The sequence below is a fragment of the Elaeis guineensis genome, chromosome 11, assembly GCF_000442705.2.
Source record: "Elaeis guineensis isolate ETL-2024a chromosome 11, EG11, whole genome shotgun sequence".
In the NCBI taxonomy this organism is placed as follows: domain Eukaryota; kingdom Viridiplantae; phylum Streptophyta; class Magnoliopsida; order Arecales; family Arecaceae; genus Elaeis; species Elaeis guineensis.
In genome coordinates, this window is record NC_026003.2 from 119,809,743 (window position 1) to 119,822,815 (window position 13,073).

The 13,073-nt window shown below is 37.1% G+C and overlaps 2 protein-coding genes across 7 annotated transcripts; one reads left to right on the forward strand and one right to left on the reverse strand.

Moving 5' to 3' along the window:
* Positions 1-307: 307 nt before the first annotated feature.
* LOC105053788 (uncharacterized) lies at positions 308-3,046 on the reverse strand. Its single transcript, XM_010935073.3, has one exon. It carries the CDS (start codon positions 2,443-2,445, stop codon positions 541-543), a length of 1,905 nt encoding a protein of 634 aa, XP_010933375.1. The 5' UTR covers positions 2,446-3,046; the 3' UTR covers positions 308-540.
* Positions 3,047-5,442: 2,396 nt separating this feature from the next.
* On the forward strand, positions 5,443-11,867 carry LOC105053786 (protein BCCIP homolog). Of its 6 annotated transcripts, none has more exons than XM_029267336.2 (8): positions 5,443-5,728; positions 5,803-5,886; positions 5,977-6,243; positions 6,325-6,534; positions 6,607-6,690; positions 6,971-7,063; positions 7,141-7,197; positions 11,391-11,867. In XM_029267336.2, the coding sequence occupies exons 1-8, from the start codon at positions 5,501-5,503 to the stop codon at positions 11,487-11,489; spliced, it is 1,122 nt and encodes a 373-aa protein (XP_029123169.1). In that variant the 5' UTR covers positions 5,443-5,500; the 3' UTR covers positions 11,490-11,867. The 6 variants fall into 6 exon arrangements, with proteins under 6 accessions (XP_029123169.1, XP_029123170.1, XP_019709130.1 ...); XM_029267337.2 differs by having other exon boundaries at positions 5,444-5,728; positions 5,980-6,243; XM_019853571.3 differs by having other exon boundaries at positions 5,446-5,728; positions 6,625-6,690.
* The last annotated feature ends 1,206 nt before the right edge of the window (positions 11,868-13,073 follow it).

The following is a 13,073-nucleotide window of genomic DNA, read 5'->3' on the forward strand; positions in this document are numbered from 1 at the left end:
AGCCTCTACTTTACTTAGAAAGAAATAATTAAATTAGGCCATCTCTTTTGAAAAAAATGCATGTAAAATGAATAATCAGCCAAAGGAACAGATGACAAAAGTTGCTTGTGACTTCCCTGGACCACAAAAGAGAATAAAGCAGTTACACATGATCTCATGCTACCAAAAACAGGACTATTAAAAACCTTCAAATAAACATTGTATATATGGATCACAAACAAAATCTTCCAGAAGTTTAAAGAGTTGTTCATCTAGAACCAAGTAAAATTTTGTTCCATTAAGAAAGCATTTCAAGTACGCAAACTAATTACGAAAATTTGTAAATCGACCATTGGGGTTGTCAAAAGCGTATCCGGTATACATGCTCTGACAAGGTATATGAAAATAAAGAAAATCAAAAGACAAACTGGACATGATAACTTAACACAAAATAATACAAGACCATTAACATACACACCAGCAAATATGCTCCAAGAGCACACACATACTAGAAGCTAAAAAAGCAAGGAGTTGTTTAAAATTGTATGAAATAAAAGAAATTTAGTTCAGCCTTCTTCTCTTACGCGCATGCAGTGCTCCTCCATCTACATCCAAAGAACTGGAGGTACTACTTCTTCCTCTCCTCCTATGGGACCTAGAAGATCCTGCACTATTTGGTTCTGCTGGGGCATCAGAAGTAGCAACATCTCCTTGTATTACAGCCATGGTACTTGAAGCAGAGGCCTGGTCTGTAGCCAATGCTGCTCCTATATGGGGGCCACTAACCGGTGGCTCTGGATTTGGAGGGTTGATAGAGGAAGAGGATGCTCCATATCTATTATTAGTACCAGTGCTAAACCGCCCAACCACCCTACCGACATCAGCAGTTATAGCAGCTAATCTCTCTGTACTAGTAAGACCATAAAAACGGTGCCAAAGATCAATACCATCTTGAAAAATTGAGCTTGTATTGCTACTAAATGGATTTGATGTACTGTTTCTAGGCAATCCAATCTCGTCAGCAGCAATAGACCTGCTTTCAGGATTGCCCTCCTCTCTCTGCAATCTCCGTGCCCGCAGTCTAGCTAGAGCTCTACGATGAGCACCATTGAAAATTTCCTGCAGACTTGGGTCTGCATTCCCTTCAAATCTATTTCCACCACGCATCTGATGATCTAGGAGCCGTCTCCATGATGAGGCAATTCCCTCCCCAAGTCTTCTTGAAATAGGCCGAAACTGCTGCCTCAAGCTCTCTAACCTATTTCCACGTGGTCTTGGTGGTATTTTCAAACCTGATTCCTCATATTCTCCAAGTTTCTTCTCAGCACTGTTTTCTGAACTCCCTCTCCCATAAATAGGCGTGATGTTAGATTCAATTACTTCTCCTTTGCAAACAGGGCATTCCTTATGATCAGAATGAACATGTAGCCACTGATACAAACACGGCCAGCAGAATAAATGACCGCATGAGGTAACAACAGGTTCAGTGGCCATATCCAAACAGATGTTGCACTCAAAATTAGCAGCATTTCTGCTCTTCTCTTCTGTTTCCTCTTCTGAAGCCTCCGCCACAATGTCTTCAGCAGACACCTTATTCTTCCCACTAGATTCTGAGGATCTTTGGGAATTCACAGTATCATGTATCAACTGCTCAGGACTGGGTGAGGATGGCGAACCAAAATTAGACCTTTCACCGACATATGGAAGCGATGACCTAAATCGCCTGGTTGGCCAACGATGGGTTGATTCAATCAACCTTCTGAAACGGATTTCAGGGGACCGAATGAAATCATGCTGCGAAGATGACCCACCTTGCCGGCCCAGCAATTCACCAGTCTGCAAAGGAATTGGTGGTAAGAAGCCAAAGGTTCCCTCATCATGGCCCTGAGGGACTGCCAATTCAGGAATATAAGGTGGCGAGTAAGGTGCATGGGATTCACCGCCCAGGGTAACAGGTTCATCAGCAAGTCCAGGTGGAAAAGGAGGATCATATGGCACATGGGAGTCCACATCTTGAACAGCAGGTTCATCAGTCTCCTGAACAGTAGGAAGAAATTGGACGCGTGATGGAGAATAAGGGGCATCAGCACCTTCGGGTTCCTGCATGATTGGTTGGATGGGAGGGTAGCGTGGGCCAAAAGTTTCGTAGGATGGATAGTATGGGGCATATTCCGGAATGGCATTACTGTCGGCTGGATTTAGGGGATGGACCAAGGGCTGATCAGGGGTGTAAGCAGCATGGGACGGGGAGTATGGAGGATGAGAATCCAGCTGCTGCTCCACAGAACCAGACATGTCAGCAGGAGCACGGCTGTCTCCGGCACTGGATGACGATGACAAAGGAAGCGAGCTAAGAGCAAGATCAGAACCAAGATCAAGACTGCGAGGCCGAGGGGAACGAGGCAGGCCCAAATAGAGGTTCAGATCCATCCTCCTGCTCCTGCTCTCATTTCCCTCATCGGCCATCCCCGGTCAAGAAAAAATCCCAAGTTTCCCTCTTTTCGCAAGAAAACCTCAAACCCTAGCAAAAAAATCCCTCATTTTTCCACTTCACCATCAGAAACCCCTCCAGAAAATCTCAGCAGTCTCGGGCCAAAAATCCTAGCTGAATCATAAGACCCATGACCAAAAATCTGGGATCTTGCCCTTCCTATTAGCGACGAACGGCCTTTTCACTACGTAATCGTCTCCCAGACGGGCGAATCTAGGATTAGGTTTTCTTGTTTTGGAATCAAAAAAATTTGACAACAATACAAAACCCTAGAAACTGAAATTTGTTGGAATCTAGCCCGAATCTGAGAGGAATCTCCACTACAAGCGACGAAAGGAAAGCGGAAAGCACCAGGAGAGGGCTAAAGAAAGGATCTGAGCGATTTTTACCAGGGTTTGGGGCGGCGGCGAGCTCCTGGGCTGCGGATTGGGTCTTCCCAGCTCCCACCGCGATAGAGAGACAAGAGGGATGTTGTGTCAGGAATTGCGGACCGTGGCATCCCACCGCGATAGAGGGAGAGGTGGGGTAGGGACCAGAGAGGAGGGGTTGGCGGGGGCGGTGCGCGTTAGGAGCAACGAAGTGCGGTATATATGTCTGGTATATTGCGGAGGAAACGTGTGGAGTCCTCTTAGGGGTCTAATGGATGTGATCGAACGGTTGAGACGGGTTGACGGGGGACACCGGAAGCGGAAGTGCCCAAACCAAGGGTACTCGTTCCGGGGCGGGAATAGATACCGGAAGGGGAGAAATTTTCTATATGCTGGTAAAGTGGTATCATATGATGTCAGCATAGGCTATTTGGGTATTTAATAAACTCCGAACCAAATCTATTGAAATTTTATGTTTAAATTTTGTTTCATGCTCGGTGCATGAGAGAATCGGGCCTGGTCGTGGTTCGAAATAAAAGTATCACAAAAGCCATTTCATCAATTTTTGAGTATTAAATTATATATATGTTGGACAATTAATTAAGTCAAAAATATCCATGCTTTGGAAAATTTTTCAATAAAATTTTTAATTATATATTTCAAAAATTAATTTACGGGCCATCAGCACTTGATAATTCATGGTTGAATAATAATTGATAATTTTTTAAAAAAATATCAAACAAACATCCAAACATGTTCCAATATATAATTATTTTTATTCTTTCTCTCTTATACTAGTTTATAGAATAAAATTTTTAAAAATATAAAAATTAAAACATATCATAAACTTTATATATATAAATTGGCCTTCAAAGCATCACCCTCCACCCATTTAAAAAAGGGAGATTTTGGCTTAAATATCATTCTTTTTTTGGAGATAATGTCTATTCTTTTCTTAGCCTACTTTATCTTTTCTGAGCTAAGAAGCTCGTTTAGGGTCATTCCAATCTTCGAACTAGTCAGTCTTCCAAAAATACTTATCGAGAGGGTTATAACTGTATAAGATCCATCGTGAACTAAATATTATATGAACAAAAAAATTTTTCATCTTAAGATATATTGAAGTGACACATAGTCGAACATTCAAACAAGAGTTTTTTTCTACCATACAACACATCTATTGAGCTAGCTTATTTTTCCTTTGCAAGATCTTAATTCTTCGGAATGGTTGGATGGAGCCCCACATATAATAGATAAAATCATTTTAAGTTTAGGCTCATTATGCAAAAAATCTTGAATTATTTAGAAGTTTACAATTATTCTAATTTAGTGTAATTATATAGTTTTCAAATTTGTTTAATTTGAATCCTAATTATGAATTCCAGCTAATTAATGTAATGGAGTTATTACATAATATCATGTGATCAATTTATATGGTAGAAGTAGATGATTTAGAAGATGATATCACATCATAATTTTATTATGATAATCTGATAAAATTTATGATTAAGTCAAAAAAAATTTCAATAAAATATTTAATTACATATTTCAAAAATTAAATAATGAGCAATCAATACTTGATAATTAATGATAAAATAACAATCAATAAAAATTGAAAAAAATATCAAACAAACATCCAAACATGTTTAAATATATGATTATTTTTATACTTTCTCTCTTATACTAATTTATAGATAAAATTTTTGAGAATATGAAAATTAAAATGTATCATAAAATTTATATATATATTGGCTTTAAAAGCATCGCCTTCCAACTATTTAAAAAAGAAAAATTTTAGCTTGAATATTATTTTTTTTTTGAATATGGTATCTACTTTTTTTTTTTTCAGTTCACTTAATATTCTCTAAGCCAAGGAGCTCGTTTAGGATCATCCGAATCTTCGAGCTAATCATCCTTCCAAGAATATTTCTTTTCGGGGGTTATAGAGTCTTTCATAAATTAAATATTATATAAATATTTTTTTTTTTCATCTTAAGACATATTGAAGTGACACACAATTACATATTTAAACAATAATTTTTTTTTATTGTGCAACATATCTACGGAGCTAGCTCATTTTTTTCTTTACAAAATCTCGATTCTTTGGAATAGTTGGATGGAGCCCCACATGTAGTAGATAAAATTATTTTAAATTTAGACTCATTATATAAATAATTTTAAATTATTTAATAAATTTTTAATTATTTTAATTCAATATGATTGTACAACTTTCAAATTTATTTAATTTGAATCTTGAATATAAATTCTGGCTAATTGATGCAATGAAATTATCATATAATATTATTTAACCAGTTTATATGATAGGAAGAGATGTTGTAGAAGATGATATCACATCATAATTATATTATAGTATCTGATAAAATTTATGATTAAAATCTGATTAAAATAAATTTAAAAAATTAGATAATTCGATCGTATTAAATCGAATTTCTGGATGGAAACGGAAACTATATATAGTTCACAGCCATTTTTATTTATTTTTTGGATAATTAATCTCGCGAAGATATGTATTACACAAGTTTTGGTCCATCGGACTTAAATGCTCTGCACGGAGTCCCGGGTGAGCATTTTTCGTGTCTTATGCCAGAGGCTGCACTCAATCCGCCGTATTCAGGTAAAAATGTAAAGGAAAAACTCAGCAATGGGTCCTCTGCCTAAAACCCAGGGGAACCCCAAAACCCTCGCAAGCCTTCTTCACCCGAGTCGGCGACCATGGGCCAGCGACGGCCGGCGAAGCGGCGCCGCCTCTCGAGGACCCCTTCCCTCCTCCTCTCCTTTTCCCCCTTCTCCCGCTTCCTCCTCTTCGCCCACTCGTCCTCCGTCCCCAAATCCGGCTCTCCCGATCCCTCTCCTTCCTCCAAATCCACAGGTACGTCACTTCCTCCTACCCGATTCTATCATTTCGATCTCCCAATCCTCACGTATTGTACTTCTTTCCTCAAGTCAGTGGATGGAATCGCCGATCCTAAGCCACCAAAAGCAATCAAACGAATGGAGTCCTCCGAAGATGAAGAGGAGAAACAAGAAGTAAGAATCTGGATTTACTTCTTCACATTACGATCCCATATCTTGTGCTACACCTTGTGATTCGTTTGTCTTCTTGGTTTGGATTCGGAGAAGATCGAGATGGTGCAAGCTGATTTTGAGTTCTTCGATCCCAAGCCCGGAGATTTCAATGGGGTGAAGCTTCTTCTCCAGAGCTACCTTGATAAAAAGCCGTGGGATCTCAGCGGCTTCGTTGACCTGATCCTGGAGCAGACCACTGTCGGGACCATTGTGAAATCCGCCAGTCAGGATGGAGAGGAGGAAGGAGATGATGATGGAGGGGATGATGACGAGAGTTTGTTTGCCGTCATCAGCGCCCTTAATCTGGGGAGATATGCTGTAAGAATATCTTAAACCCTGTGTCTCAATTTGGCTGGTTTACTTTTTCTGATCAAAATTTTACCTTTTGATCTCTCACAGGGCCATGGATGCATCAAGGAGCTCAAGCGGTTCCTTCTTGAAGTTTGTAGTGACGAGAGTACAAAGACAAAGCTGAAATTGCTGTTGGAACAGCAAGCGAGTGATGTTGGTCTGTTGGTCTCGCAGCGGTTTGTTAACTGCCCCTACCAACTGGTGCCTCCACTATATGACGCGCTCTTTGATGAGGTTTCATGGGCAACAGAGGATGAGGTTCGAGGCAATTTACTTGTTTTCTGTATCAGTTCACTGAGTTCACTTGAATTGTTAACTTCATTCCTTTAGTTGTTTTGCTTCTTAAAGCCCACACAGGAGCTTCGAGATTCCTTCCGCCTCAAATACTATATGTTGCTTACCAGAATCTTGGAGGTATATTGTTTTCCTATCCAAATTTACTTCTTTATTGACATTTAAATCTTGGTGATTGAACATCAGCTTATAGTGTCTTGTGACTTAGCTGGCTGGTAATAACCCAAGGAAACATGTTCTGTTGTAAGCGGAGATTAGTAGCTTTTTTATTTTTTAAAGAATATTAGTGAGGATCAGGATCCATGGAATTTAATCTCTATTTTATAGTGTAGAGTTATCTTTCTGCTTCTCTTGATCTTTCTATGGTCCTAAGTTCCCTTCTTATTGTATCTTACTGAAGAACAAAAATGTCAACCAACGCAAGGCAAAACAAAGCCAGGATTACGAGGAACCTTTCATTTATATAAAGGCAGAAGATGAGATTTTTCGTGAGGTATTTATGGTCAGTATATATGATATCATTTTGTTTTAATACTTAGGTTATTTATATGGTCTTTGTTCTCATTTCAGCTCAGCTTGTTATCTTTTACTTTTCGTCTGCATGCTGAGCAGTTGATTTCACATGAGGTATGCTGCAATATAGCTGTCCATGATTATGCTTTACATTGCTGTTCTTCTCCCATTTTACAATTTTTTTCAAAGATTATTATCGTGCTAGAAAGGAAAAAAATGAGACTTTTCACAGTGGCAGAACATGTAATTGATTATGTGTAGAACGATGCCTTTGTGACCAATTATAATTTAATAATGAAAGCTTTTCCTGTTAATTTTACTTAAACCCAAATGCACGTGGCTGCTCAATATTTTAGAGATAGGATATTTTTAAAAAAGATTCTAGCATAAAGTGGTATCTAACATAGCTTATGAGATTGCTTAAATTTTATTTGTTACATGCTGTTCTTAATCTATATAAGCTTAAGTTTTGCTGACTATGAAATTGGACTTCAGAGGACATGGGGCTCTTATTATGCATAGAATTATGGACATCCCAATTTTAGGATGGCTTCCCCTAAGACTCCTCAGAGTCCAGCAATCTTCAAACCTCAGCCTTTTATTATAAAAATTTAGCATGGTTTAACCTCTTAAGATAGAAATTTGATTAGGATTATTACAGAAATTGAGAAGTTGGGAAATGTAGCTGCTTTTATATCATGTTAGGATTTAAAACATAAGACCGTCTAGAAGGGGAGTTACTACGTTGTTATGGTTATTTCTTATGAGAAGGCACTATTAGGTATTATCACCGCTTATATGTAAATAAGAGAAAATTATGCACAAAAGTAGGTCAATTTTATTGGATCCTTTTTAAAAATAAAAAAAAAGTTGGAACAAGTTATTTTTTTGGGTTGTCATGCAATGGTTATTGTTAGTGAATTATCACAATAAGGGCTACCTTTTTTGAATTTTTTTTTATTCCTTCTAGCTGTTCCAATAGCTCTCCATTTAATTACCCCTTTTATTTGCTGATTTTTAATTTTCTACGTCAAGTTAATTGCTGCTCTAAAATTCTAGATCAAATTTCTGGTCTTGGAGCAATTGTTAACTCATCTAACCATTATGCATTCACGTAAATCAATTAAGAGAAAGGATCTATCTTATCAGCATTTTCCTAGTGTGGCTGTTCTGCCGCAGATGTAAGCCCTATGCTAAAGGAATCTGGCAGTAGTGATCTGCAAGGTAAGAATATCCTGAATTGTGTAAACAATTCACTGGAAGGCATATACGGTGGCAGATTTCTCCAGATCAGCAATGATCAAATTAAAGTTGGATAAAGAATTTGCTCATCCATTTTGACCATGTGGAAAAAAGCCCCTTTTACCCATATAATTGAGGTAAGATGCGATATGATCCAGATAGCAGAGTTGGTTGTCTGATGATATTGTAGAGAGATGTCTAACAATGAGAAGGGCATTAAGAAAGAAGTGGTAGAGTTCTGCGGTAAATGACATCATTGAATCTGATTGAGCTAGATATTGCTCATCACCATTTTGAACAAGTCTGTTTAGTTTTGGACCAGATCTTAGTTTTAACCCTTAATTTCTTATTTACTGAGGAAGCATGAAGCCCATGGTGCAAAACAGGATTATACAGCTGAAATTATAATTTCTTGCTGTAACTTAGGCATAAAATAGAATTGTAATACTTCATTTTGACTTATGCTCGGCCAACCTATTTGATCGTTTTCTAAACTGGAGAAAGATTTTATAATGGTGATAAAGTCGTAAAAGAAGTTATATTGAAGAATGCAGGGCCCACCACTTATGAACCAAACATATTAACTAATATACAATCTTTATCGTGGTCATTCACTTTAGTGGTCTCAACATGCAGTTGGTCACTGAAACAGCATGTTAAATTTTTGCTCTTAATTTCCTCCTTTATGTTTTCTTTTTCTTAACCTTCTTCTTCATCAGTTTTGCTTCTCCCTCTTCTTGTTTCATTTGTCTTATTTGACCTTAATTCTTTGCCAAATTTAATTTGATTGAAAGAAAATGCCGAAACACTTCTTTTCTTGCCTGAAATTTTATCACAAGTGCTTCTTTGATCATAAACAAGGTTTACATCAATCAGCCAAAGCCCTCAGGAACTCCCTTTAATAGTCTAATAGTCTATTTCTGCAGGAACTTAAACAAAAAATTTAGTCTAAATAATCCTTTTGTTAAAATAGAAAATGCTAAACCAACACTAATCCTCACAAACAACCCTGTAAATCAGGGTTAGCGCCTCATTATTTGCCTATGGGTTGCATGGGTCGCAGCCCTCCTACAGTTAGCTGTCTTGTGGTTGCTGACCATGATACACTCAGTTCTGCACTTCACAGTAACCATATTAACCTAAATGAGATGCAGGTAATCATAAAATTAATGGAACATTGATTCTGGAGGCTCCCATCATGGCATTGGGTGATGCTGGGCAGCACCTATGCCGTCATAATTTGTTGAGAGAGCAAAATTTTGTTCTAATTGAAGACATGTTGACATTGTGTATATGTGATCCAGAGGCCAATTACGAGCAAAATATGAGGCTGAACAAGGATGCAGATGGTCATTGTCTTTACATGACTGCCACAGAAGTATTAGGCCTATGGGCTTGATGGCCTTGACTTGCTGATATCTGAGCCCATAAGTTGGGGTGAACTGCTTAGTCATTTAAATGTTTCGGGCCCATGACTTGTTTTAGTGGTTATGCACCTAAGATACATGGGAAGTATTTGGAAAAGTATTGGGAGAAGCTAAAGAATTGGAAGAAATGGTTTAATTGGATCTTGTTAAACTAATTGTTTATATTAATCCAAGTATGAGCATTAAATCTGAGCATGAGAAGGAGAATAATATTTTAACAAAATTTCTCGTTTAATACTGTATCTGAGTCATCATACTGGAAAGGTGGATTTAGGAGAGACAGAAGGTAAAATTCAACCAACCTTCCAAACTTCTCTGTTGAAACTTTTTAGTGATAAAGAGTATTTGGTTTCTGGGAAGGCAGAGAGAATGGAGATTTTAAGTTCCCAGCCACTTCAAAATTTTTTATCAGGACATTCTTTGTAATAGAGAAACAGCAATTGGATGCAGATTTGAGCCCATTATCCCTTCCAAGTAGCAATCAAGGTCTACTGTTCATAGTATTTTGTCATCTCTAGATTTTTTTTCCCATTTTCTTGTCCTAGAAAGTAGAAACCCTATAGTGTGAGCCAGTTACCAGCACATTGCAAATATTTTGTCAAAACAGCTTGGAACAACATTTTCAGATTATTATCATTTATTCTCCCTGCTCAAAGCTGGATATGCATTATATTTGATTGGGAACCATTAATAATTAGACATCAAATTCTTTGTTGTGCTACTTAGAATTCCTTAAACAAATGGAAACTCTCAAGGGAGCTTCACGTGCCCCAATTGGAACTTTCAGAAAAAATTCTGACAGCCAAATTATCAAAGGGCTGAATCGGCTGATGTGATGAAGTTTGCAGAAAGCATATGATTTATTTTTTTTTCTTGTTGTCTATATTGTTATTGGAAAAAAAAAAAAAAGGAAGAATTTTAAATAATGTCCATTTTGCTTATGGGTGGAAACTGAAGGAAGTGGCTTGGTCTTGTTCATCGATGGAAAAATTTTGCTCCCTGGAGAAGGAAAATTATTTAACTGCAAGGAAATAGGCACGGAATTTCCTCTCATAGTGGTCATGAAAATGGTCTTGTCATGGCTCAGCAGAAATCTAAGAAGTTTATTAATGAAAGATAGAACCCATTGATTATATTTTCATTATTGGTTCATGAATAGATAGGATACATGGTGCAATATTTGCTTCTTTTCCATTGTAAGCTTGCGTACATTTTTCTACCTTCGCTATGGGGACTTTTCTTAACCTTCTCAATGCATTTTTAGTTTGTGGTCCTGTTGAATGTGATGTTAAATTGAAGGAGATTACGAATAATGACTGTGACGAACATCAGGGACAAAGCTGTTTCTGTTTTTATGAGGCCACTCTTACTGTATTCAAATATTGAAATTCATGCATGCTTGAGTCACACCTTTATTCCAATGTAGTCCAGATGAAATGGAGAATTACATCTATCTGATCTGTAAAAGTTTGTTATGTCCTGAAGAAAATGATGTTTAAGTTATAAGAATCAACAGCAATTGTTGAAGGAAGTATAGCTTTCTTGAAACATGCATGTCAGGGTATGTCTCCAGTGCAAGTTGTCATTTTTTAATATTCTGTAAGGTAGCTTAACCATGGAAGTTGTGTTCTACTGCAGTTAAAGAACTACAGGGAGATGGGACTAGTCATGGTTGTAAAAGCTGATGACATTTCCAAGTTCCGTGAGAAGTTAAAATCATTACTAGCCAAATCATAATTCTAAAGGCGGTTTGGTATATTGACAGCAATGTTGACCCCACAATTATCACGTCCTCCAGTTGCTGCCATTTTCCTTGGAGATGGAATTCTCCAGGTCTCGCACCACTACTGTTGCATATGGTGCCAGACGTGGATCACCTGCTTGAGATGGTAAATGGTCTGATATAATTGGAAGTGGTGAGATTGTACCATGGACCAAAGTACAATGATGCAGAGCTTCTTCTTTTGTACTTCATTTTTTTCCCCCTTGTTCCCTTTTGATTTCAGGGGTTGCAGAGATGGGTATTACGTTGTTTGGTGAGTTAAAGGACTTGACAGATTCATTTCAGTTCTCATTTGACTATTATACAGATGTGAACCATCGTTTTGGGTTTGAGTCGAGTCTTTGCAGGAAGATGTCAACTTTTGCTAATGTCGAGAAGAGAATTAATGAGGCCAGTAAACTTGTCTATTCTGGTGGTTATCTCCTTTACTGAGTTATTCTTCATGAATCTTTCATAATTTTATATCCAAGTTATGTTGTGGACAAAGTTAGGCAATAATTTAATTTGTTATTGGATGAGCCAGGACTGGTGTCTCCATATTGTCTTCATCATCAGTCATTATCGGACCTTGCATGAGAAAATTAAAAATTTGCCACCAGAAACATCCGATGCTATCATGTGATTTACCAGCTGAAGTGGCTATTATCATTCAGGGCATCTAATGGCCATTTGACCCGATACTTAATTGCTAGACTTGCTGCCTTTTTATCCTATGGTCAAGATGGTTTATGCAGAATTTACGACCAATAAAAGTAATTTAGGATCATCTTTATTTGTGAAACCTCAGTTTTTGACTTTACCTACTGATAAATGCATTTTATGCATTAGTTATGTCTTTTGCTCTGGTTGTTGATTTTTTAATGTTTAAGTAGGTGTCAAGCTTCTGTATTACCTTCCATTTGGTTGTTTACCAGCTGAAAATAGATTAAAGCTGATTAAACTTGCTGGTCCTTTGCTGTTGTAATCTACAGCCAATTTTAATTGCTTAAAACATCTCAACCATGTTGACTAACTATTATATAACCTACGCTTCGCAGCAGCGATGTAGTTTAACTGAAATCAAAGATAAACTTTAAAATATTTCATCATTATATAAATTTTTTTGTAATATAATATATAGTATTTTTTTTAACTAATGAACTAATATCCATATTAATCTTCATCTTTCAAAATCTCTTCATTTAAATTAGAAATATGATTATCCAAAAAATTATTAGAGTATTGGGAAGATTCCATAACAAAATATGAATAAAATAATTGAAGAAGTAAACTATGATATTTGAAATTAAATTATCTCCCATGAAATAAAAAGAAAAGAGAAAAGATTAATAATTAAGGTATGTTACCAGTTATGTTCGATGTTTTTTTAGATGTTTTCCAAATTCCGGTTGGGGTTGTCTTAGGCATATGGTTTCTTGCACGAGTTGTGTCGGTGTGAGTTGGTTCCTTTGAGGTTTTGAGAGCTTAATCTCGGTAGAAGCATAAGGATTTGGGGATTTTTCATTGAAAGCATTCTCATGGTTCTCCTATATCTTGTT

Excerpts from the sequence above, each read along its gene's own strand:
- LOC105053786 (XM_029267336.2), top strand. The coding sequence starts at position 5,501 with ATGGGTCCTCTGCCTAAAACCCAGGGGAACCCCAAAACCCTCGCAAGC. Across the intron at positions 5,729-5,802 it reads TCCTTCCTCCAAATCCACAG|TCAGTGGATGGAATCGCCGA; the intron begins GTACGTCACTTC and ends TCTTTCCTCAAG. Across the intron at positions 6,691-6,970 it reads TGCTTACCAGAATCTTGGAG|AACAAAAATGTCAACCAACG; the intron begins GTATATTGTTTT and ends ATCTTACTGAAG.
- LOC105053788 (XM_010935073.3), bottom strand. The coding sequence starts at position 2,445 with ATGGCCGATGAGGGAAATGAGAGCAGGAGCAGGAGGATGGATCTGAAC.